General features: G+C 36.0%; 2 protein-coding genes across 2 annotated transcripts in view; both read right to left on the reverse strand.

The window, feature by feature from the left end:
* beat-IIIc (beaten path IIIc) overlaps window positions 1–27,051 on the reverse strand; it is a 187,092-nt gene that overhangs the window by 129,421 nt on the left and 30,620 nt on the right. Inside the window, exon 2 of the mRNA XM_073082469.1 lies at window positions 10,744–10,850. Within this exon, the coding sequence (XP_072938570.1) occupies window positions 10,744–10,843 (100 nt within the window). The 5' untranslated portion in view covers window positions 10,844–10,850. The remainder of the gene's footprint in view (window positions 1–10,743; window positions 10,851–27,051) is intronic.
* LOC140749850 (uncharacterized) lies at window positions 1,370–3,578 on the reverse strand. Its single transcript, XM_073083071.1, has 2 exons — window positions 3,347–3,578; window positions 1,370–2,371 (listed from the first exon to the last, which is right to left on the reverse strand). The coding sequence occupies exons 1-2, from the start codon at window positions 3,519–3,521 to the stop codon at window positions 1,629–1,631; spliced, it is 918 nt and encodes a 305-aa protein (XP_072939172.1). The 5' UTR covers window positions 3,522–3,578; the 3' UTR covers window positions 1,370–1,628.

Here is a 27,051-nt window from a genome sequence, read left to right on the forward strand (position 1 = left end):
GCGAACTTTTTTAAATTTCGCAAATTCTCACTCATATGTTTGAGAAAATTAACATGTGTCATTCGAGTATATTCGTCGATAAATAATAACATGTACCTTGAACCGTTGAATGAAGTAGCTTCCATGGGACCACATAAACCTGTATGTACGATCTCCAGTATATCGTTCGCTCCCGTTCAAAGTTTTGGTTTCTTACTAGTCGACATATCCGTCGTAATGTTCACATCATCAAGACGAGTCACAATATTCTTTAAAATTCTCATATATTCCGGATTAGTACGGGCTAGTCTTCTATGCCAATATTTATTTGACATTGTCAAATTACACATCGGTGATTTGACAAATTGTTTAAATTTATGTATACCATGTACGTCGTGGCCAGTTGCGATGATATTATCCATAGAGTTACTAATAGTGCAACCGTTTTTCCGGAAATTAACAGTAAATCCTTTTTCAGTAAGTTTACTCACCAATAACGAAATCATACTTAAATTATTAGTCTGTATTTGTCTTCTGCATTCAACCTGTAGTTATTATTAAAATGATTACTTGCAAAGTATATTACTAATACATATATTCAGCTAGACCATATTTTTCACCGAACAATATCGAAAAGTGCATTAGCGAAAAGTGCTGAAAGGGGTTACGAGGCCGATTTTGATAAAAACTATAAGTGCATCATTCGTTTTTAAAATATCTTTTTCCTTAGCCGGGAATCGAACGAGTTCAGTTTTTAAAAAAATACATTCTCTATATTATTCCACTATATGATAGTGTTGCTTATAAGGATAAAATTCTGGAAAGTAATGTTATGTGACAAATTAAAGTAAAAGGAAAATTTTGAAGAAAATACATATATTTTCATACCTTGGTATACTAATCCTTAAGTATTATACGTAACATATGACTTATGTATAATTCTTTAGGACTATACATAAGGCCTCTTGTACATGACACGTTTTCTTAACCGTACGGCGTGTTTACCTTACCGCAAAAAAAACGTGCTAGCATGTACATGGCACGGCAAAGCTACCGGTCGAGACAACGGCCAGGTGCCGCTCACTTGGGATTATTCTGCCGTCAAGATAAGACGTCCTCACTATGAATCTTTATAAAAAAAAAATAATCGTCGCGTACTATATATATAGAAAACTCAAAAAAGAAGAGAAAAGAAAAAGAAGATTTTGGATACATCCGATTTTAGAAAAACGAGAAGAATTTGGCGCATTTCATACACTTGTCAAGAATCAGCTGAGGGAAGATGAAGACAAGTTTTACAATTATTTTAGAATGCAGAGAACGACATTTGATAAATTGCTCCAAAAATTATCCGAGAAACTAAAGCATCAAGATACCAATATGAGAAAAAGTATTTCCCCCGCAGAAAGATTGGCTGTAACTTTGAGGTAAGTATAAAATCAAATAACATATTATCCTTTATTATTTTTTTATTTATTTATATTAATCATTTACAAAACATAAAGACACAAAAAATAGTCACCAAAGTACAGGCTATGCTATATTTATATTTATTTATCACAAAACGAATGTTATTGTTTAATAATCATTTATTGATCCATCACGTACGTCTTAATATAAATTTCAGTACCGTCTCAGAGCTGAAAATACTACGGAAATTCAGTACTAAAATCAAATTCTTCTTCAACACTAGCGTGAGAATTTTCTGTATTCTCACTGTAGGCAGAAACTTGTGATGCCGGTCGGTTTGGGATTGGCTCCAAACCAGAACTATGTCCAAAATCGTAATCCTGACGACTGATTCCAAAGCCTGATAAAGCAGCTGTAGAATATCCATACATGGATAACTGCGAATTCGCCGGTGCTGTGCCACTTTGGTAGCCATGCTCCCGTTGGTTTCTAGGTGTAGGTATATATCGATTATGTTCTTTATGTTGAATGCTCTTAATTATTGAAATGACTTGAAACTGAAAGTCTATCATATTTTCATCACTAAACTTGTCAACAGTATCAGCGATTCCCCTAAAAAAGTTCATACTACGGCTTCTTTCCTCCTCTGCTGTTGCATCCATAAACTTCATAAACTTTAAGTCAAGTGCAGTGAATTGATTTTTTTTTTTAGCTTTTTGAGTGACGTTCATTTTACCTTCCCCTGAGCTTGATTGATTCCGGTCTGCATTTTCATTATTAAGGCCTGTATCATTTACACGTTCAGGCATGCTGGAATCGGTTTTGCGATGTTCGACAATTTTTTGCAAGAATTGCATTTCATCATAAAAATTGTATTTTCTAATTTTTTTTGCTCCGGCGCCAGATTTATATTCTTTCATTTTTTTGTTACATTTAATCCAATTATCTTTCATATTAGTCCACTTCTTCATCACAGCTTGCCCTAAAAATAAAATAAAATATTTTTTAATATTTCAGGTACCTAGGAACAGGAAATTCGTTTACAGACCTACACTACAGCTACAGAATTGGAATAAAAACCATAACTTGCATCGTACGTGAAGTTTGCTACTTCATTTGGTTAGAACTGTGCGAAGAATATATGAAAATACCATCTAAAGAAGACTGGCTTCAAATAGCTAACAACTTTCAAAGAAACTCCGACTTCCCTATGTGCTTAGGAGCAGTCGATGGTAAACACATCAGAGTCATTAAGCCTCTGGACAGTGGATCGATGTTTTTAAATTACAAACATTATTTTTCAATAGTTTTGATGGCGGTAGTAGATAGCAATTACAATTTTATATTTGTTGATATTGGTGCCTACGGAAAGGAATGCGATTCCAGTGTATTCAAAGAAACTACATTTTGGAAAAACTTAACGAACAACTCATTAAATCTACCCGATGCAACACGCTTGCCTGGAACTGACTACGAATTACCGTTTGTATTCGTTGGAGACGAAGCCTTTGCTTTGCACTATCACTTACTTCGTCCATACGGAGGGCATCAACTTAATCAATTAAAACGAACGTTTAATTATAGACTTACAAGAGCTCGAAGATTTGTTGAATGTGCTTTTGGTATTTTAGCCAATAAATGGCGTATTTTACACCGACCAATGAATGTGTCCATCGATTTAGCTGTAGATATTGTGAAAACTTGTTGCATTTTGCAAAATTATATACATAAAGAAGAAAATTCTCATTTTGATAGTGCGAGTGAAATCGAGTCCACCTTTGAATCAGAATCGGAACTAACACAGTTACCTATCACGAATTCAGTTCGTGGAAGTTTGTTGGCTAATGATGTTCGCAACAGATTTGCCCAATATTTTATGTCTAACGAAGGTACTCTCTCTTATCAAAATAACTATGCTTAAGTATTTTTTGTAAGTAAATACATACATACAACTTACCAAAACTGTTTTTTTCTTCACCACTTAAATCTTCAAATGTGGGATTTAAATGTATAAATATTTCTTTCCAGGAATCATACTTCAGCCGCTTATTTTTATAATCTTCGATAGTCTTATCCCATATTACAGATCTTTCGTGAACTAATGTAATTAATAATTCTTGATTTATGTTCATTTTACTAGGAAAACAAAATTAGCGTATGTAGTCGGTCACTAAAACGTGAAAACGCCCGGCGTCGTCGACACACTCACGAAGACTGCGATACAACACTGACGAAAATCACGCCGTGCGTAGGCGCGGCACGCCGAGGGGGACGCACGGTGCACACGGCGGCGGCGCCGTGCCTTCACGCCGCCGTGTCTGTCAACAAGCTCTCATAGTAATCCATACAACACTGACAACCGCGCCTGCACACGGCGAATAAATCGTAGATTTTTACGCCGAAAAAACGTGTGTCTACAAGAGGCCTAAGTCATAAAATTGAATAATTTGTTGGTTAGTCAACTAATTCTTCGATGTTATGGCCATGACTTACGGCTTAGTATGAGAAAGTAATAGGTGTTATTGTATTTTGTGTATGTTACCGTTAGATTGCAGAATACGTTAGCATACACATTAACTAGTTAGTATCAAGATTAGCTAGAAGATAATAATATGCAGATTAACTATGTAGTAAAATTCGAAACATCTTTTCAGACTTGTTCTTAGGGCTAAAACATATGCCTTTTTACGACATAACGACGTATCGTGATACATAGCGACATCATGCCGCAAAGCGATATTGTTTCTTGAAAATATGCAATGTTTGTCGTAAATTCATGACACGACGACGCATCATGGCATGCACGAAACGACGTCAAGGGGTGAAAATTGATACAATCTTCGTTCTGTACTTTAGGTAATGGGCAAGCTAATCTGCGTTTTAACTGATTAGGCACATTAGCCGCAACATATAGTTTTATTCTCATGACATTTGTCAAAAATTCGGAATGTTTTTGATATTATATTACTTTTTAGGGTTCCGTACCTAAAGGGTAAAAGCGGAACCTATTACTAAGCTGTCCGTTTGTCTGTCTGACATAGAGCTCTATTTCTGGAACCTTAATAGAAATAAACTTATTTTTTTACGGAATATGTATAATGATGGCCACTTTAACAACAAGTACTAAAAATAAAAAGAAAAACTTTCAAATAAAGGATAGTTTTTTTTTCTTTATGAGGAGGAAATCTTCAAAAGGTACCCGATGACGTGAAAGTGACGCGGGGTTATGTGGGACTTTTACCGCACTAAAACCCCCCGGTGGCCGTCCTCAATGTTTGTTGGAGAACTCCGGGATCTCCGACGAAACGCAACCGAAGTCCTCCAAGCGCGATGCCCCGATCGAGCTCTGCCCTGGGGGAGCAGTTTCGCTCCTCCCAAACTATCCGGTGTTCACGACGGTATGCGACCACACATACCGCCGTCCTTCCCGGGGACTCTTATAGGACGGTTCGAGCTCCCACTCTTGCCACGCCCAACTCCGGAAGCCCCCTTTTAGTCGCCTCTTACGACAGGCAGGGGATATCGTAGCCCTATTTTAGTCCAGGAACTACAGGGACAAACATATAAGGACCTGCTATTTTTTGGCGTTTTTCACTTTATCTATTGAACCGTAATAGATGTTACAGTTGACATTTTCACAATGCATTCTATGGCTGCTATAATATCAATTAGTAAATATAAAAAACACATGTTTTTTTTGGTACGGAACTCTCAGTGTACGAGTTCGATTTGCACTTCACCCATTATTTGTATTGAAGTTAAATTGAAGTTGGAATTGAAAACTTCTTTTGTCTCGAGAATAAAAACAATTGACGTCGCCAATAGGGGAGCCCAAGAGGGGATTTCGAGAGTGACTCGAACGCGGCAGATTAAGATATGGGAGATACCTTACATCGTATAGAGTATCTTAAACCATCCATTTGGGGGGTTCGCACGGGGAAAATATCGTGAAATCTATAGTAGCTTAATTACATGCTGAAAACAATAAATTTATAACAATCTGGCGATTTGAGGTTGCCAAAAATTCGTTACCTGGACATACTTGAGCGCGGTATTTTTTTTTAATATAAAGGAAATAATGCTAGAAAACGGGTAACATCATAATCATACCACACGTTGATGTAGTGAAAAACAGTCATTTAAAAAGAGAATATGTACATACACTATCTGATAGCGTCACTTATTAGCATGAATCCCTGGAAAGTACTGGTGTATAACAAGCTAAAGGAAATGGCAAATTTTATGGAAAATATTTTTTTTTTTTCAAATCGTCGGTATAAAAAGACCCCTCCACTAAATCGTCAGATGAAGGGTTATGAGAAGTAAAACATCAGCTGGAATTTCCTGTATAATAATCTTACACCCTCGAGTGTGTCAAGATAACGATTTTTTTTTTGCATTTTCGAAGAGTCACTGACAGTCTTTCGAATCAAATCGTCAGTCTTTCGAATGGGCGACTCATCTGGGGTAACTTAATATCCCCTTTTGAAAATCTAATGCACTGGTGTAATTTTTTTTCTCCATTTTTACCTCTCGTATGGCTGCAAACCAGCAGATAAACATATTTCTGCTGCGCCTTGAGTATGTCCGTCTGACTCATTTTTTTACATCTTTCGAATCCTCTAGAAGCTATTCCCACCGTGAATCGAAAAATATCATACAAACTTTTCTTCACTCACTAAAGTGTAATCTATACAATCGTATAGGTCCAAACGACGCTCGAGTTTCTACCCATTTAGCATCATGGGCTCCCCTACTACTCGTACATTTCGCGGACAGGAACACAGATTCATTAACTGCAAATATAACTTTGTAATCCTATATACTTATATAGGATACAAAGTTATTTTATGTAGTTGGTGTATCTAGATAACCGGACAGAAATTGCAAAATATTATAGTTTTTCCGTGAGTTATATACTAAACACTAATTGTATTCTCAATCTTAACCTTCTATGTCTGCTAGAAGTGCCTATACATTTTGATGATCGGTCAGTCAGTGAGTGACAAAATTACGAACTTTGACTACTTGTAATTCTTAAACTACTGGTTCAAATTAAATGAAATTGGCAATACACCGTGTCTATACAATGCTTGCTTGGCTCCTGAAAATCAGGCTTCTAGCTTCATATGCAACGAAGTTACAGGGGGTCAAAAATGGGCCGAATTGCTTCGAGAAAAGAATGCTACGGCCGTGCCGCTATTTTTGGCTTTGGCTCGACTTGGCGGAGGCACTGCCGTGCCTCCAGATCTAGAACATGTATCACTTAACGTAATTACTTTTGATATAGCTACAAAATGAACAGTTTATAAAATATAATATTGTGGAAGGAAATTGATGTGCAGTTCGCCTGACGAAGTGGACACTGCCATTCATGGATACCCCCAATATTATTGGTATTCTACCTGAGATTGGCCACATTTCCACTTCTACTCCTAAGGATTAGGTTAGGATAACTTGTTTAAATGCCTCTATTTTTCCACACCCTTTGAACAAAAACATAGCAACGCTGAATACTGGGGGCCTACCACCATTTTTTATAAACCATCATAGTTCAGGATAGTTTTATTTCCTCCCTAAAATATTCCGTCATACACAGTTGAACAAACTTAAGCCCTTTTTAATTTTTCGCTTATCCGTTGTATAAAACCAACTGAAATTGTCATATTTTGCTTAAAAAGTTAAATAACCTGCAAAAAAAGTAATGGGATGATTAAAATAATATTGTTTTAAGAGATGGTAGTAACCCCCTGAACGCTGTTGTAAAAAAGCTATAGAGGTGTAGTCGAACTTCGCAGAATCATATCACTTATAAAACGCAATACGTAGGAACATTATTCATACAGCAACCCATTTACTTCAATAGATACAACAAAATAAATACAAACCAATGTGTAAAAATCGTAAAAACTTGCAACATTTCCACCCGAAAGTTAGCCGGGGCATCGCAATGTTTTTAAAACAAAAAGCGGTGGCGAGTTGTTTTTTCTAAACTTGGCTGTCTATTTTGAAGTGGCTGGAATATAAAATTAGGTAAGGAGGCATAAATATTCAGCAAGACTATATAAATAAACGAAGTTGAGGCCATTTATTCCGATACACCGGGACTGGTGCAGAGACTGGAAAAGTTGGGAGGAAACGGGATTTCCTAATGTGATTTTAATTCGTTCTTTCGGCGACGCGGAGGGTAATTTCAATAAAACGCAAAGTCAGTGGATATTTTAGGAGAAAATATAGGAATAAATAAGATTGGACGCGTGAAGTTTAATGGAACCGCTTTTGACTAATTAAAACTTGGGATAGTAATTTAATTTACTAGTGGAATGAGGGAAACTAAATCAAAAACTGGAAATGTTATTAATTGGGACATGTAAAAATTTTCAAAATAAAAATTCAAAATATTAACCGTAGTATATACCATATATATACCATTTCGCATTAAAGCGATATCTGCCAGACGTTCTGCAGTTCAATGTAACATCTACAACTACAATATATAACATATATGGGCTATACATAGGTCATATAGCCTAGTGATCGAAAATTAGCCTTCAATAGGCGTTGCAAGGTTCAAATCTAAAGCAGCACTGACTTTTCCAATACACGTATTCTATCTACGCCCGTTAGTAGTCAACAATCTACCCAATTTTTGCCTACCAAAAATTAAAATATGACAATTCCTAATACGCAGAAATTGACATCGATCTTTGAAAACCAAAACAACGTATAAATTGTTTATTATTTTCCGTCAAAATCAATAAAACATTACATTTCGAGCTTCATCAGCCAGAAAAAGAACAAGAAACAAGGAAATTAGAAAGGAATAAAGTCTCTGTCGCCGTTACAGAAGTTTGCGAGGAAGTGTTATCTTGTGTTTCTGGTTCGGCCGACTAATTTAGAGATATGAGGGTCTCAGAACTTTCCACGGAGGTACATTTGTACGCTGTTCGAGTAGAAAATTAGCTAATACTGTGACTTATGTTGACGGGATCATTTTGTTGGATGTACTTGAAGTAAATAATTTTTGGGTTTGAGGTTAATCTACGCGATTATTTGATTTCGTGCAGATTACATTTCTGGCGATAAGGAACATATCAAACATTGAAAAAATTAAAAACCGATTATGTTAAATCATTTTAAACGTCGCAGTCCACCACACTCGTCAAAAATTAATAGAAATCACACGTCCGTCCAAACTTTTTGTTAAGAGAAGTCATATAATTACTGCATTTATTAGGTTAGAAGGTAACAAGCATGCAGTTTACCTGGTAAACGGTCACTGGAGCCCATCTGTAATCAACTCCATATATTATAGATATGGTATTCTACCTGACGCCGCTCATAGTTGCGACTCCTGAGGGATAAGTAAGCCCCATGTAAGCTAGCCGGCATCCACGCCCTCCACCAAAAGGCAAGAACTACTTCAAGCAGGAAATAGATTTGGTATCGGTGGTATCAATCCGTTCGAACTTTATTGGTTCTACCAATTTTCAAATTTGAGTAATAATAAATAATAAAAAAATGTGCTTGTGATTTATTAATCTTTACGTGCTTCAATATGCGACGTACAAAAATATATATAACACTAAAAAAATTAACACCTAAAACAAAATTTTGATCGAATACAATGTAGTAAGCATCACCACGACTTACCACATAAGTCAACTACTATAAGTCAACAACCAGCTTGCATTTGTTAGCAATTAGTAAAGCCAATTAGGACGACTTCCCCAGCGGACTCTACCATTATAGAGTACGGATGTATGAACTTACTAGCGAAGCGATATGTCTGTTTGCAATCCAAACTAACGAACTAGTCTAGTCTTTTTCTGGGAAGTATTATATTGATTGTCCTAAGTCTATTTCCTTCTATATATTTCTATTCTCTTCTATTTTTATACTAAGTTTACCGAGATAGCCTAATGATTGATTGGTTTTCGTGTTTGATTAATCAGTTTGAATCTGTTTAAAGACTTCAGAATGCAAAATTTGAAATCGAGTTGTGGTTTGAATAAATAAATTTTCATATTTTTCACATGCTTGTAAATTGTTTAGGGGTAAAACAACACAACATAACGACCATAGATATAATGTAGACAAGTGTGTGGTAATATTATATTGACGAATTGACAGAAACGCGTTACGCCACGTAACACAATCTGAAGATTAGTAGAAGGATAGATTTGCAGAAGACTAATACTTATAATATAATAAACGATTTATGGCTGGCAAAACAACATAATTATTAAAAGCAATGAATATTGACATTGAGAACAAAATATTTTGATTGAAATCATAAGATTACACATGAATGATAAGATTACTTATGATTGAATACACATGACACGAAGAAATTTTAATACCTATAGTCCAATTCAAAATTAGGTGTCCAAAATGTAAACTACTGTGTTGACATATCAAGAAATAGCGTTTCAAAAGGTAGTTTCTTATTTTTGACGATATTAAAGTAATAAAATAATAATCTAAATAAATTAAGATTAATTCACATTTTCCATTATTCATGTTACCTCAATTTCATTCCATACAGTAATAATGATAATAAAGATAAGGTTTATGGTAGAAATTAAAATGTGATAATGGTAACACAATCGGGATCCAAAACATTTTTTGTGCCGCCATTTTTAAGTTTTGTTTAAGTTTTTTGTTGAGTTTGTTTAAGTTTTTGTTTCTTGTTATTTTGTTAGGGTTTACAATACCTGTCATCGTATTTTGACAATGACATTTCTTTGTTTACATTTTGGACACCTAATTATGAATCAGACTATAGGTATTAAAATTTTCGATAGACATAATTTTTAAGAACTACTTCTTCTGCGGTTTTATTTGTGTATATAAATAACATGTAAGTTGTATATCTTACACAAGAATTACTCGGTTAAAGTTACTAGATAAAGTTATCTAATTTTGACACGATAGTAATTATACAAAGAACCTTTGTCTTGTTTCTTGTTAGCGCTTAATCAAGTTACCCTACACTTGAGTAATTATTATACATTTACCTCTACTATTATAAAACTAATGAAACCCGCGACTTTGCTTGTCATACCACATATATTCAATTACCGCTTAGAATTTTTTTCAAGTAATTTTAGAGTTTCATAAAAATGTGTACATTTCTTATATTTTTAGTCAGTTTCCTTTCCTAAATAGCTTTCTATTTTTTTCTATATTTTTTAGTAAAAGTGATTGATCGATTAATTTGAAAATAAAAGTTTTACCACTGCTTGATTGAACTACGTAGTATGAAAATCCTTAAACTTATATTAAGTATGCTAGAATCGTTCATCGGAAACTAAAAAGTTACATACACATGACTAAAGCAAAGGCACTTACCTCCACACACAAGCAAGAGGACGAGCAGTAGCGCACGGGAACGAACCCTGGACCCCATGTCGAACTGCCACTCGCCTCGCCGCTCGCTACTGTTCACCATATATCATCTGTAACAAAAAGTTATCATTAACTACTTGTGTGGCTAGAAGTTGAAAAATCTAATTAATAAATTATTTGAATTTTTTTAACAAGAAAACATGCAGTCCGCGTTATAATAAGTAGCTACTGCTGGCCAAGGGTATCTGTAAATCAGAATAAAACTAAGGTCTTATCCAAAGTCAATTGCGATTTTCCTACCCTTGAGAACCCCTAAGCTTAAAGCTAAATTATCCCTAAGAACATACCTCTAAGAAGAACTAAAACTTGTCATATAAATATGCCTTGGCACATGCTTTGTATCATATTATTCTTATTTTTTATCTTATTTATTGAAAGTAGATAGATTGATTTATAATTAAATTAACATTTAAATATTTTTAAGTGTCTTGTAAAATTTTACTGTACATAATATTAAAAACTTAATTTCATACAAATTTCTAATTATGTAAAGCAATAAAATTACAGAAAATATTTAAAATGTTGTCATTAAATTCATTATTAGCCGAATTAAAAAACGAACGAACGAAATAGAATGACCGCTTCACTCTAATTAGATTCACTATTAAGTAAGTACTTACCAAAATTACAAAATGCATAAAAATAAGTTAAAACTAAAAGTCGGTCAACAGAATTAGTTGAAAGCCTTCCTACTGAAGTTAGTTGACTGTAAAGTAGTTTACAAGAAAATTAACTTAACTTTTAAGATGCAGGATTTTAACTTACTTTGATACTTAGTAACATATGGGTGTGTTGCACAGTTTTTTCGTATTAAACTTCCGTATGCGATTATTAACTAGTGGAAAAGGGACATCTTTGAGAAGTAAAGTTTTCAATCAAATTTCCTGTGTTTTTATCCTAATTTTTTTCTCGAAAATAAGCGTCTCCTTCATGGTTTATCACCATTTCTACCGTATGATAGCAATATAAAGCGCTGCTGTGTTCTGGTTTGATGGGTGTGGTAAGAGAGACATACTTTCTCAGACAGTCCAGCTAAGTCCTCAGGGGTAGTGACGCATTTGTGGGCAACCTCAGGTAGGAATCTAATCTTATCTGGGGTTGATTATAGTCCATGGGAGGCAGTGGCTACTTTACATCAGGTTGACAGGTACTTCAATGTTATATAAGACGCTTTCTACACTCACAGCCCCACACTAGGATTCCCTGTATCGTGGGTGCTATGGACACACACAGAGACAAATACACAAACACCTAGGCCCAGAAACAGAAATCTAAATTCACCTTTAGAAATCTGTCTGGACGGGGATCGAACCCGGGACCCTCTGCGCGTCAGGCCAGCAAGGTGACCGCTCCGCCACGCGGGTCGTCATTCAAGTAATCATCAATTAAACTGCATGTTCATTTGTTACTTTAATTAACATTTAAAAGCTAAAGTAGCCACGAAATCATTTTTCCAGTCACAAACGCTGATAAAAGTCGGGAAGATATATTTTTAATTTCGTGAGAAGCACAATTCATCTGACGCGAACTGCATTAAAGTTGTTCCAATACTGAGCAAAGTCTTTCAGTCTTATAGAAGTAGTATTTATCGAGAAACTGTTTTGTGATGACATAAAAGTATATTATGTTTCTGTTTGCAAACTGTTTTGTTTTTTAAACTAGTAGGTAATTATTATAGAACAAAAAACTAGAGCGCTTTAAAAATAGATTAGTAAAGATTACTCACTCCTAATAAGAAAATGTAAACAGTTTTGACAATTGAAACTGTCACTGTCATCTATTTTCGTGATTGAAAAATACTAAAAAAATGTAGTTTTTTGAGCATTTACGAAAGAAACGAATATCGTTTTTTCGAATCTCTGCACTTTTTCTTCGATTTCGTGTTTTTGCACTCATCTGCACATGTCGACATTGTTCCGTGTAAATTACACCATGACATCCATTAAACGGCTGGGACATTTAATTTTTATTTGTTACATAACTTTAAATGGAGTAGTACCACTGTCTACACTACTCTCTTCATCAGTGCAAATTCAAATCACAACACAGGTGCATATTCATAAAGGATTCGTTTATCTGACCTAGTTATAACAAAGTTCTGTGAGATGCGGCACGCGTCAGCAGCATGCGTCAGGAGCATGCGTCACATCTCAACCAGACTGTCATACTTCCTTTAAGGAGTACAAGAAACCAAAATAATTGGCCAAGTACAAGTCGATATCACGCGTTTCTTATATGGTGATCCTAATTTACTTTAAATTTTTTATACGATTATTTAGTATTTTTACATACTCTGAAAAAATTCAGAGATAGAGTCCAGCGACAGAATAGCAGACGGCGGAGCCTTAATAATTGGGTTCCGTATTCACCCTTTATGCACGGGACCCTAAAACATCAAACAGCAAATTTTAAGTGATCTACCGCTCATAGATTTATATTTTCGGGAGATCCCAAATTCTACTCGTAGGTATAGAAAATCTATTTAATTAAAATCACTAATTTCGTACATCCACTGAAAATTTTAAAGGAAATTTTGTCGCATTACAATAAATATTTGTTTTATTAAATCATTCTAACTGAAATACACGCTGTACATCACTCTTATAAATTTTAATGAATTCCTAAGGAAATTGTAAACTCCATAACTATATTTCTTACTAGTAGCTGCAAAATAACAACTGCTTTACATAGCTGTTATAAGTAGAAATAAGAGTGGCGATGACGTCACGGAAATTGAATCAAAGAGTTCTACCGTCTGAACTGGCGCTGAGGAAGGTATCACACGATTGACAGTTCATGTCTTCCTCGACAATGTTCGATGGTCATCGTTTGACGCCGCCCGTCGTCAGCAACCGTCAGCAGTCGTCGCCGACTGTCATGAACTGTCAGCGACTGACAACTGGCGGCTCACTGACGTTGTCAATCAGCGAAAATCAACGATTGTTGACCTCCGTCGCCCATTGTCGACTGTCGTCAGAGACCGTTAACGACGATCATCGGCAACTATCTCACCTGTATTAAAATATCGGATCAAACATTTCGTCGAATGGTGATCAGGGTAAAGTGTACGGACACTTTTCACATTACTATGAAGCCTATTATTCTTATTTATTCGTTCTTCGGTAAACAATAAATTGTCTCTGTATTAATTACCTATCGTTCTAACCTAAAATGTAGTCAAGTTGTCGTTCGTCAAGCAGGGTGAGATTAAATAAAATTTGAGGGTAGGGACACCGACGGCAATTAGATTACACTGTCGCATGTGTGTAACCTCCCTTATAATCAATCCATTTAAGAAACGCATAACGCAGCCGCAAGCCGCTCCTCTGTCATTAGATAAAACTAGTTCAGATTTTTCGCTTTTCCATCCCATCCTCAGAATTTAATTCGGAATCGCAAGTTAGCAAATACCCGAAAAGGACGACGTGATCAATGCTCATTGAAATCAGTCCGCAGCCGAACATTTGTTTTAGTCTTTTCCGGGACTCGGATTAGGCCTATTTTATTAAGTTTCGTTATGTCAAATGTTTTATACGATTAAATTTCCAAGCCATTAAATTAAAACATAAAATATTTGACATAATTAGTCACAGCCATGTAAACATTATTATTAATATCATCGAGGTTAGAACATAATTAATTATTTTTTAATATTATTTTAATGCATATTTTTGTCTTAGCAATAATTATATAGGGATTGTTTTGTTTGTGGCTATTAAGGGGGCAAATATAGTATTGTAATAAATATAATTTATAAAACGCTCATCACATACTTCCAAAATTTCAATATTTTCAATTAACAAAGTTACTTCCACTTCACGATCCTTTTAAGAATTAGACATTTAGCAAATTGGTCCGTTCCGAGTAGAGTAGCCATTTCGCCAATTAGACATTTGTCAACTAAACCTTCTCCGTATTTCTCTAGACGCGCAATAAAGAAAATTGAACAAGTTTGACATAAACACACTCACCGTACTAGCCTACACCAATCCGATACGACCCCTCACAACAGCTGTTTAGTTACTTAATATACGGGTAAAGTTTAAATAAAACGTTCGTTCGTCCTTAATTGGGGTTTTTACAAACATTAATCAAGTGTTACGTCTAGGGGGGAATTTTTATGTGGAGGGCGACCGTGACTGATGACGGGCGAGTCCGGGGCGCGGACCGAGTGCATTCATCAATGGACCGGCTGACTCTCGAGGGATACCAGATAGATTGGTGAAATGCTTTTTGTTACAAGTTGGCGTTGAGCTTGTTTGAATCAATGCAATTTAATACTAATAACTTCTATCCCTATTGTAGTTATTACATTTACTGTACTATTGCATGGGTTTCCTCTCAGAATGATAACAGCTTAGGCCCTAGGTAACCGCACACACCTTTGAGAACTCTTTTTAATAATTTAAGGCGTAGTTGTGTGATTCTTCGTGGTTATTTACTTCGGCGTGATAAATAATTCATGTATATATTTATAAAAAATACGGACATAAATCAGAGGTGCCTTAATCAGAATTCGAAATTAAGAACGTTAGAATGATGAGTCGCATGTCAAACTACGAGACTATCACTGTTAATCCTTACTAATCCTTACTATCCTTACTATCTTACTAATATTATAAATCTAAAAGTAACTCTGTCTGTCTGTCTGGTTGTCTCTTCTTCACGCCTAAACCACAGAACCGATTTTAATGAAATTTTGTACGAAGATAGTCTGTAATCCGAGAAAGGACATAGGATAGTTTTTATCCCGGAAATCCTATGGGAACTAGGGATAGCGATCTAAGAACGATTAATCGGAGAATCGATCTTTTGGGCCCAAAACATCGATTATTTTAATCGATATTGGTAAGGATTGAAACGTAAACTATGCATTTGATCAAGTGCAAGATGATCTTTAGCAAAGTTGAAGGTACGAATTTACAGTTTTATGTATGTTAGTATGTTATATTATTTTCTTTTAAACGCGGGCGAAGAAGTGGGCAAAAACTAGTTATTACTTAATGTATATTTAAGTAATAGAAGCGTTATATAAAGCAAATATATTATCTTTAGTAGTATTTTTAATTTTAGTCTCTAACGATTTCTAACGAAAATTATTCTTAGTCTGTGGACATCAAAGAGAATTTTGGAAAGAGAAAAGGTAATAAAACTTTTTGTGGTTCGCTCGCCGCGGCAGCGCTAACTAGTTTTGTCTTAAAACAAGGTATAGGTCTGGTTAGTTTGAAGGGTGTGGGGATAAGGTAAAAACAATAATTTTGAAATTCGCAACTTTAAAAATATTATCATTCCCCAGAAGAAAATACGCCACCAAGACCATTATTTGTGGAGTCAGTTATAGATACTATTCAGGGGAGTGACCATTTAAAATATGCTCACTCTGTGTTCCTTTGCTTTTTCGTAGCATAAAATTGGAAGAAATGTGTGTGCATGTGTGTTCGCTCGTATGAGCTTATATGTTTAGGATCATTAATAAAAACAAGTAAAAATAGTAACTATTACAGGAGAAAATTTATTACAAAATGATTGATACGCATCATATCATAAAGGTACCTATAATATCATATTATATCGATCGATAATAATTAAATATTATAATTATTTATATTATAATTTAAATATTATTATAATTATTAAATATTATAATTATTATATATCTAGCGAACTGTTCTTTACTAAAATCGTTTACTTATAGTTTTTTTTCTTTCAGGACACACCTGAAGAATCTATATTCATTACTACTCCTTTTAAATAATATCCATATTACAGTAACAGCTTAAGTACAGGAATCCACCCAAACTAGTTCTAAATTAAACCACAAAGGGCCTAGGTTTTAAAATTTATGCCTATGACCAAAGGGACGAACTAATTACTAAATTAATAAAGGAATGTTTACCGTCCCAAACTTTAAGCTTGCCCTATTTTATAGTTCAAAATTTAAGGGTTATGTTATGGGTTACCTACTATGTTATGTTACATTACATAGTAGGTAACTACTATGTAATGTAACTACTAATGTACTAATGTTCTATATGTCTGTATAGTGTATGTTGCTTAATTTGTTAACTTAATGATAGTAGATTGATGGTTACCTTTGTGGTTCGACTCCGGTGGCATCAGTGCTACTCCTATTACTGCCTAATAAGCTATGCAGCGCTTAAGCTGCTGTGTTCCAGTTTGGAGAGTGTGATAAGGAAGACATACTTATCGGAGGCATTCCAACTGAGTCTTCAGTGGTAGCAACTCAGCAACGTCTTTGGCCGACCTTAAATAGGCCTTTTTCGTATCTAAGGTTGATTACAGATGCCCACAGGCCAGTAGCCACTTACACCATCAGGGAGACTGCATGTTCAATATTTATCGATAAATAGTCATTTGCATGTTGTTTTGCATTTTCATATTTTTTTTTATATTTAACCCAACGATAAGGCAGACGGGCTACCTGATGGAAATCAGTCACCGTCGTCAATGGACATTTGCAACACCAGAGGAGTCGCCAATGCATCGCCGGCTTTGAATGAGAGTTCTTTTTACACCCCTCTTGAATAATTTTATTTACACAGAATTTAGGGAAATCTATAAAATTCATAACTGTAGAAATTGCTAGTATTTTACATACTGGAACTAGTAACTAAAAACTACTGTAAAAGAGTAGCAGTAACTTTAGTTTCCGTAGAACGGTGATAGCAACGTTAGAACTAGTAATTTGTAAGCGAACTTGTGCTTATATACAGAGATACGCCAGACGCAGGCAACAGACACGTGATACTTTGAGAGTGCAGTTAAAACTTTTCTTCTAAGTTATTTTAGTTTTAAAAATATTGATTTTAAATTAAAAAGTCCGTTGATAGGTACTTATGTCAGAAATAATCCAATTTTTAATAAAGTATTTCTTAGATACTATCTGAATTTCAAAGCAGTAGAATCTTTAGTAGTTCGTCTCCGGCGGCACCTACGCCACACCTATCTCTGCCCATTAATATATAAGTTTTAAGCACTGCTGCTTTCCAGGTTTGAAGGGTGTGATAAGGGAGACATACGCAGCCACTTACCATGTTACCATCAGGTGGATCGCATACTCAATCATTACCGATAAATATATATTTTATTGTGTTTTGTATCTTAGGTATATCAATAACAATCACAATTGCAACGAAGTAATAACTAAAAACTACTGCACAAGAGTAGTAGTTAACTTTAGTTTCCGTAGAACGGTGATAGCAACGTTAGAACTAGTAATTTGTAAGCGAACTTGTGCTTATATACAGAGATACGCCAGACGCAGGCACAGATACGCGATACTTTGAAAGTGCAGTTAAAACTTTTCGTCTAAGTTATTTTACTTTATCTGTCCGTCATGCAAAAATAGTGAAATTTAGCTAAAAACTCCCTTGATAGATATACTATAAATAATCATTTTACTAGTATTTTTTTTTTGTAATATAGGAGTAGCAGACGACCATGCAGTCCACCTGATGGTAAGTGGCTACTGCTGCCCATGGACATCTGTAATCAACCCCAGATAGGATTAGATATACCTACCTGAGGTCGGGCACACATGCGCTTCTACCCCTGAGGACTAAGCTGAAATGCCTCGGAAAAGTGTGTCTCCCTTACCACACCCTTCAAAACGGAACACAGCAGCGCTTCAAACTGATGTTATTAGGCAGAAATAGGTGTGGCGGTGGTGCCGCCGGAGTCGAACCACAAAGGGTTCTACCACCTTTAAACCTATAGTATAATAAAGATTGTAACTAGGTGAATATTAAAATACAGTCGACTAGTCGTCAAACCATTAGTGTCCCTCTGCTGGGCAAGGGTCTCTTTTCAGAGTAACAGAGCTTAAACATAAAAGATAATCTAACCAGGTTGTCAAAGTGTGAATTAGTAAACTTCACACCACACACCTTTGATAACTTTTTTGTAAAGGACTTCCAAAAGGGTGCATTTCCTCGCTATGTATTTTCACCTTTTCAGAAAGTAATTTTACGACGACCCGCGTGGCGGAGCGGTCACGATACCGGTCTGACGCGCAAAGGGGCCCGGGTTCGTTCCCCGGCCAAACAGATTTCTAAATGATGAATGTATGTTTCCCTTTCTGTGTCTGGGTGTTTTTGTATTTGTCTCTGTGTGTGTCCATAGCACCCACGATACAGGGAATCCTAGTGTGGGGCTGTGAGTGTAGAAAGTAATTAATTTCTAATACACATATAACTTTTAACCCGGACCCGTTGTTTGAATTTGACGATTTTCAAAATATTAGACTATGAACTGCTTTCTTAACTACCCTTCTTTTATATTCCAAGTCTCCGATCATACCAATCAGATTATTCAGATGAAGCAAAAAGTACAATTTAAATAAAATTGAACCTAACTTTATCCAATTCAATATTTGCTTTGTTTAACACAGAGCTTTTGTATTTCGGCTCATAATTCGAGAGCTTTCATATGCATTCTCTTTTATATACTCTAGTCCATCAAGTGACCTAGATCTAGTTCATTTCTCATTCTTACTGCGACTAGGTACAAATGAAAGGACTGCCATTTTCATTCAAATTACTACCGCACTAAAGGAAAATTACTATTTAATGTAAAGAATTCTATGAGTTATTTCGTGAATGATGAATAGCTTAAATCTGAATAGGATAAGTACTAATTGAAACTCGACTTTCAATGCTGGCTATTTGAGTATTCTTATTATTGATGATTTTTTGTTCTGCTGTCCATGATGCCGTTAAGGATAGCTTGGAACTCTCTCAATCTCAGATTTGAAGGTGGTAGAACCCTTTGTGGTGCAACTCCGGCGGCACCACCGCCACACCTATTTCTACCTAATAACAGCAGTGTTAGCTGCTGCTTTCCGGTTTGAAGGGTGTGGTAAGGGAGACAGCCTTTTCCGAGGCGTTCCAGCTTAGTCCTCAAGGGTAGCGGCGCATCTGTGGCCAACCTCAGATAGGAATATCTAATCCTATCTGGGGTTGATTACAGATGTCCATGAAAACAACATAAGTTAATAGTTTCAACGTGTCGCTTGCATTTAAATCATATGGCATATACCTATTTCAAAATCAACACATCTTCAAACAAACTTTTATGTAACCCCCAAGGGTTAAAGTCTCTATCTTATAATATCTAATCTATCTAATAGGGGTTAATCACCATTTTTGCTTACCAAAGATCGAATTTTCAGTATCTATTAGGCAACAAGTGTCAAATATCGTTATTTCGAATACAAAACAATGCATAGATTGCCTATCAATAACAGGTGTTAAGAAACACACAACTGATACTTCAAGCCAAATGAAGAGAATAGTAAATTATAAACGGAATATGACAAGACGGTCGGAAGCCGGCACGGATGCAATGTTTACACAACTAAACCGCAGCGTACTGCTCCTGTGTTATTATTGTTTATTTTTACACCCGCTCGCCGGTTCAACGCGCGTACTTTGAGACCACCCGAATATGATGGTTTGTCACTGGAATGCTGATATGAATATGTTATATAGTTGCATTTTTAGTAAACGAGCATTAAGTCCACTAAGTAAATGGCTAGACACCCATAGATGTCTGTAATCAAACCCCGATAAGATTAAATGCCTGAGGTTGGCAACAAATGCGCTGATACTTCTCAAAATAAGTCGGAAAGCCGATGCTATCACTGAAAACAAGTTGGAAAGCCTTAGATAAGTATGTCTCCCTTACCATCTCCAAACCAGAATACTAGCGTTTGACACTGCTGTTATGAGGCAGCAATAGGTGTGGCGGTGGTGCTTCCGGATTCGAACCACAAAGCCTACCTTCGAAAAGATCTTTGGAGGGCAAAAAATAGATAGATTATTATTATTAACCAGTCTTAGTAGATTAATAAAAAACTGCTGTTGCTTCCCAATTCCATTCCACATTATCGGAATGACCACTATGATCTACGACATCTCGTGATCGTGTCGTGCAGTAAAAATCGCAAGCTATAAAGTGACTTAAAGCTTACTAAGTCTTAGTTCACACTAACTTGTCTCTCACTTACTTTAGTAAGTTTTCTTAACACGTAACACAATGAAACTCCATATAACTTCCTTGTACACTTCCAATGCAAATACTAAAGTTACGGCCCAAGTGTAAAGTTACACATTAAATGCTGTGATGTTATAAGGAATATAATGGTTATACCCGTTATTTGAGATAGATGTACCTCCTCTTGCTATGAGTGAGCCAGATTCAAATCCTACACAATATTTTTGGGTTCTGTAGGTAAATTACAAAAACAAAACTGTTTTCTACCGTACCGTATAATTATGTTAAGTCAAATGGGATATTACACATTTACGATAGTGCATAATATGAGGAAATACTGAAATATTCTATGAACCACTTTTTACATAAATATACCTAAACGATGAGGTAGATGGGCTACCTGATGTAAAGAAGACACCGGCGCCTTTGGACATTTTCAACACCAGAGAGCTCTTCTTGTACCTTTTTAGAAGAATCTTTCTATACATTTTGTGATAAAATTATGAAAAAAATCAGACGACACGGCAGTTATAGCTGTAAAAGAAGGCGATGGTGATGCCGCTGTCAAATTGTACTAAAGTTCTTTTCTTGCTATAGTAAAAATAAAATAAACTCCAATTTTATACCAATAGACACATTAAAATTAAAATAGTTACATATTTCATGATTTATTTATTCAATAATTGAAAACGACAACCCTAACATAAATACGAATGGAAAAGTAGAATATTGCCACAACAATAACTGGATCAAATTACTCCGTGAAAATACTGCCAATTAAACAAACATGTTTAAAATTTCTGATTTATGCTCTTATTAAGCCAAACTCGCGCACTATTTATTCCATTCAGTTTTAATTAAATAAATACGTACAACGCTCCACACATAGATTGTGGGTGTTAGGACGGCTAGGATTACGCAAAGTTAATTTTCGAAGCAAGACATCTGTATTCGATTTTAGGTAGAACGGCTGATTGTTTGTCTGTCTAATAAGCCTGTCCATTTGTCAGTATTGACGCAACGTCATACAGTGGTATGACGTTGCGTCAATACATATGGTTAATGACATATGGTCAATGACATATGGTTTATCTGTTAAATTCTTAGTTAGTTGTGAATGCGGAACCGCCCGAAATGTATCTATAACAGATGAACTTCGGTCTAAACACCAGATATGCCAGCAAAGCAACCCATAGATGTTCGAGATCATTTTCTAACACAGTTACCTGATATTGACTATTGTATTGTATAAAATACCGATAACAATGAAAAGGAATCGGCTCACACATATTTCTATCTTGAAACGGCTGAAGTTAAATTCATTACAGATTTAAAAATAACCATGGGCAACCACTTATCTATACTAATATTATAAAGAGGAAAATTTTGTTTCTTTGTTTGATTGTAATGAATAGGCTCAAAAACTACTGGACCGATTTTAAAATTATTTCACCATTCGAAAGCTACATTATCCACGAGTAACATAGGCTATATTTTATATGAAAATAAATAGATTATGAATTGATAAATAGATTTTGAGGCGGTACAAAGTTTGCCGGGTCAGCTAGTTATCTGATAAACCGCTCGATGAATGCTTGTTTACAACTTCAATCTTTGAACGCTAGAATCACAAAAGCTAGAATAATATAAAATAATTCATATTCAATATCATCTGACCGGGAATTGTATCTCACAATGCGTTAATTAATAATCATGTCGTCAAAATAAACAATAAACGGATTCTTCGAACTCCCAAATCGAGCTCAAGGAAACTCGATAAATGACGGCGAACAAGCCGAAAATTGTAACGGACATAAACATCGTTTACGTTTCCACATTAAAAACCTCGGCCACATATCAAATGGATATAATTCGTGTGAAGACAGGAGCATTAATTTTATACACAAGCTCCGGCACGCGGGTTTGTCTGCGTGCACTTGCGTGCTTTCTCTTTAGATTGTTTTATCTAATAAAAAAAAATGAAAGGATACTTCTACTTTTCTCTTCATATTTTTTATTGGAACAGATCACTCAATAACTTTTTTTGTAACGACAGTACCTGTAGCTCTACCGCGTTCTTATATAAAATGTATTGTAATCAAAAGACCATGTGTTTCAATATTTTTTCTTGGAGATAGCAAGTGGGTATAAAAAGCTTTTTTTGCCAATTTTATGATAGGGCTTCCATGTTATTCGAAGGTAACCACAAAATTTCATGAGCAATACATACCGAAGTAATAAGGAATCTTCACCCATTTTCGCTAACTAAATTTCAAAATTTGATCACTTTTCTAGGCGTTAAATTTGCGAAATTTGTTAGGCAAAGAATTAGTAATCCTCCTCAGGAGTAACATCCGTTATTACTAGGAGTGAAACATACAAACAGACAATTTAATTTACTAATTACTATACCAGTTAACAAGGTGAGTTCGCACGGCAGTTCGGTTCATAAATCGGGTGCCGCACGTCACAATAGTAATATATTAGGACAAATGTTATTACAAGCTTGACTCGTTATGTTATTTTTGGTCGCTCCCCCGTTACGGAGACAGCCGGCCCGACCGCAACGCTCGCTAGACCTAATCTAGAGCTGTATGCGGATGCGGCTTGGAGCTGCGGCTTGCGGCTGCGGCGTGCGGCCGCGGCTGTGACTTTGAATTGCCTTTATGAAAATTGATGATAAAAATTTTTAACAAAAAGATACAACCGACTTCTATGTCACTACAAAGTAAAAAATAATTGAAATAAATGTTGGTTTTGTACATATTTCTGAAGTCGGCGCTCAATATATTTCGTTGGATAACGATGTAAACAGCATGTCTAATATGATACCGGCCGAATTGATAACCACCTCCTTTTTGAAGTCGGTTAAAAATAGTGATTTAGTTGCAATGTTGCAGTAGTAGTTGCAATTGAGGAGTCCGGGGTTTGAATCCCAGGAATATCTTCCAAAGTTATTTTTATATTACAAATTAATTATTGGGTCGTTTAACAGTAAAGGAAAACATAGTGGAGAAATCTGCATATCTGAGAGAATTGAAAAGAAAGTTCAGAAAGTATCTATGTGAGGTCTACCACTTGGTCAACGCGGGAGGTTGCATAATCCGTCTGATTCTGAGTGGAGACCCATGCCAAACAATGGGCCAGTAAGGGGTCGATGATGAAACAGTTTGATGTAGCAATGTCGTGTAGTCTCCCTAATACTAAGTGGCCATTATCGCCCATGGACTTTTGTACTGAATTCTAACCAACTCAATACAGACCAGGAGTTTTAGCTGAAGACGATCACCGATGCGTTCCTACTCCTGTGGACTAAGATAGTCTTCGCATAAGTAAGTTATTCCCTAACATAACAAAGTACATCTAAAAACTATATTCAAATCGATCTTTGCTAACATACTCCTAAGATAGACGCAACAGTGAGAATGTAATGAAGTCGGTTAAAAAGTAAACTGTACAGTAGTCATATTCATATTTAATGTGGATGTAATTTTATAAAGATAAAGTGCTAGAACCCTTTCTGGTTCGACTTTGAAGTCACCGCCACACCTACTTCTGCCTAATAAGAGCAGTGGTATGCGCTGTTGTATTCCGCTTTAGTAGAGAGATTTACTTTTAGAGAGGTGCCATCGTAGTCCGTCGCAGTCAGGGGAAGTAACGAATCGATGTCCAACTATGTTATATATTCCTAAGACAGGCACAACAGTGAGAATGTAACCGACAAGTCCAAACTTCTAGTTCACTTACTACAAAGTACGTGTAACAGACGCCTAAGCCGCAATCGCTGACGCAAGCCGCTCTCGCAAGCCATAATGCACGCAAACCACATTCAGCCTACAACTGCTTCGGAGCTGGAATTATTCCTGGGAGGAGAAACGACTCGTTAAAGCTTCACTGGGCTCTGTTAGGCTTGTTAAAATGTTTGGGGTGTTTTCTTACGGAAATATGTATTTATAAATCGCTGGACATGCATAAAAAAAAACAAAAAAATGCCACGATTAGATAAGCTCTCTTCCTTTGGGAAGTCGGTTAAAAAGTAAACTGTACAGTAGTCATATTCATATTTAATGTGGTTGTAATTTTATACGGATAAAGTGCTAGAACCCTTTCTGGTTCGACTTTGAAGTCACCGCCACACCTACTTCTGCCTAATAAGAGCAGTGGTATGCGCTGTTGTATTCCGCTTTAGTAGAGAGATTTACTTTTAGAGAGGTGCCATCGTAGTCCGTCGCAGTCAGGGGAAGTAACGAATCGATGTCCAACTATGTTCTGTATTCCTAAGACAGGCACAACAGTGAGAATGTAACCGACAAGCCCAAACTTCTAGTTCACTTACTACAAAGTACGTGTAACAGACGCCTAAGCCGCAATCGCTGACGCAAGCCGCTCTCGCAAGCCATAATGCACGCAAACCACATTCAGCCTACAACTGCTTCGTAGCTGGAATTATTCCTGGGAGGAGAAACGACTCGATAAACGGTGACTGGGTTCTGTTAAGCTTGTTAAAATGCTTGGCTTTTTTTCGGAAATATTGCAAAGAAAACCACAATTGCCTATATTATTTTTAATGTAGTTGTTATGTTATAAAGTAGTTGTTATGTTATAAAGTTTGAAGGTGGTAGAACCTTTTGCGGTGCGACTCCGGCAGCACCACCGCCACACCTATTTCTAATAACAGCAGTGTTAGGCGCTGCTGTGTTCCGGTTTGAAGGGTGTGGTAAGGGAGACATACTTTTCCGAGGCGTTCCAGCTTAGTCCTCAGGGGTAGTGGCGCATTTATGGCCGACCTCAGGTAGGAATATTTAATTTATATCTAGGGTTGATTACAGATGTCCAAATGCGGCAGTAGACAATTACTATCAGATAAACTGGATGCTTGTTTGCTAAATCAATATAATAAAAAAACAATGGCTTTGCGACACTTCTCAAATATATTACTACTTTGTACCACGATGTAACAAGAAAAAAAATCGGAACTCCATTTGCCGACTAGTATTACCTTAATGCTTTAAATATAACCTAATCCATTATGCACCTCTTAGTCACCCGTCCCAGTTATTTTAGGTTACGTAGGACTCAAATAAATGTAACCCTTATAGTCTAAACCGACTAACTACTTAGCAACGCGATCGGCGATTTAGCTACTTTTCGGAAATTAGATGTAGCGAAGAAACACTACATCACATACAAGTTTGTGCGGCGATCGTAACTACTTTTGGATATACAACGCGGCAATTTAACGCAATATAACATTAATGCAATCACAACCACGCGTTTTTGATGTCGTCACCGAACACAACAAGCCGTCAAAACATGATAGAACATTAATGCAATTGTTCAAACGCGAATCACCGACGCTAAAAGTATTATGTCTACAAGGGCCGTATTATTTTCTGATGTAATGTTTTCAAATTTCAAATTTCAATATACGTGTGTTACACTTTCCGCGTGGCCGAGCGTACACTGTACCAGACTGACACACAGAGAGCTCCACGTTCCATCCTGGCCAGGCAAACATCTAAATGACGGCTCTAAGTCTTTACTTGGGGAAGCTATGTATATACTTCTTTTTATGTTTATGAAAAAACCGCATTTATACCATCTAACAAGTAATTAATTTAAAAAATCAAAAACCCGACTGCACCAAAAAGGCTGAAGTAGAATTTCCAAAAGCAGTGAAATAGGCATTTCATTATTTTTATCCAACAAGCCTGATACAAAATGTCATAGTGTTTGCTTCAAAATTGACGATTGTTCAAATGAACTTGTTAAAAGTTATTTATTTTACCCTTATTTTAGCAACTTTTCGGAAGAAGTTCAGCGATCAAACGCTACATCTTACACACGTTTGAGCGCCTGTCACATCTACTTTTGCACGCTCAATGCAGCAATGAACGTGGAAAATGATTTGCGATAAATGCAATTTCTGAAATGCGTATTTTAGATACCGCAAACGAACGCAGAAAATCGCCAAAACTCGATGCAGCACTAATGCAATCGCCAAATCATGAATCGCCGTTAAAAGTAGCATGTCCGCGAAAGCTCGCGTTACTCAGAGGTTCTTTAACCAAGCGAGATCATTTAAACAAAATAATATGAACGAAACCGACTCAATTTAAAATGTACTCCATAATTAATCGGGGGCTTAATTTAATTAGAATTGAAGTACCGTCAACAAATTGAACGAGCAGGAGTATGTGGTAAAGTAATTATTTTTTGTTGGGGTTCTAATGGTCA

The sequence above is a fragment of the Epargyreus clarus genome, unplaced genomic scaffold (genome assembly GCF_041222505.1).
Source record: "Epargyreus clarus isolate Ecla_fem2 unplaced genomic scaffold, WU_Ecla_fem_2.2 ptg000018l, whole genome shotgun sequence".
Taxonomy (NCBI): domain Eukaryota; kingdom Metazoa; phylum Arthropoda; class Insecta; order Lepidoptera; family Hesperiidae; genus Epargyreus; species Epargyreus clarus.

Coding starts and splice junctions, on each gene's coding strand:
- LOC140749850 (XM_073083071.1), bottom strand. CDS start 3,521: ATGAACATAAATCAAGAATTATTAATTACATTAGTTCACGAAAGATCT. Junction 2,372..3,346: donor TGAAGAAAAAAACAGTTTTG/GTAAGTTGTATG, acceptor TTTTATTTTTAG/GGCAAGCTGTGATGAAGAAG.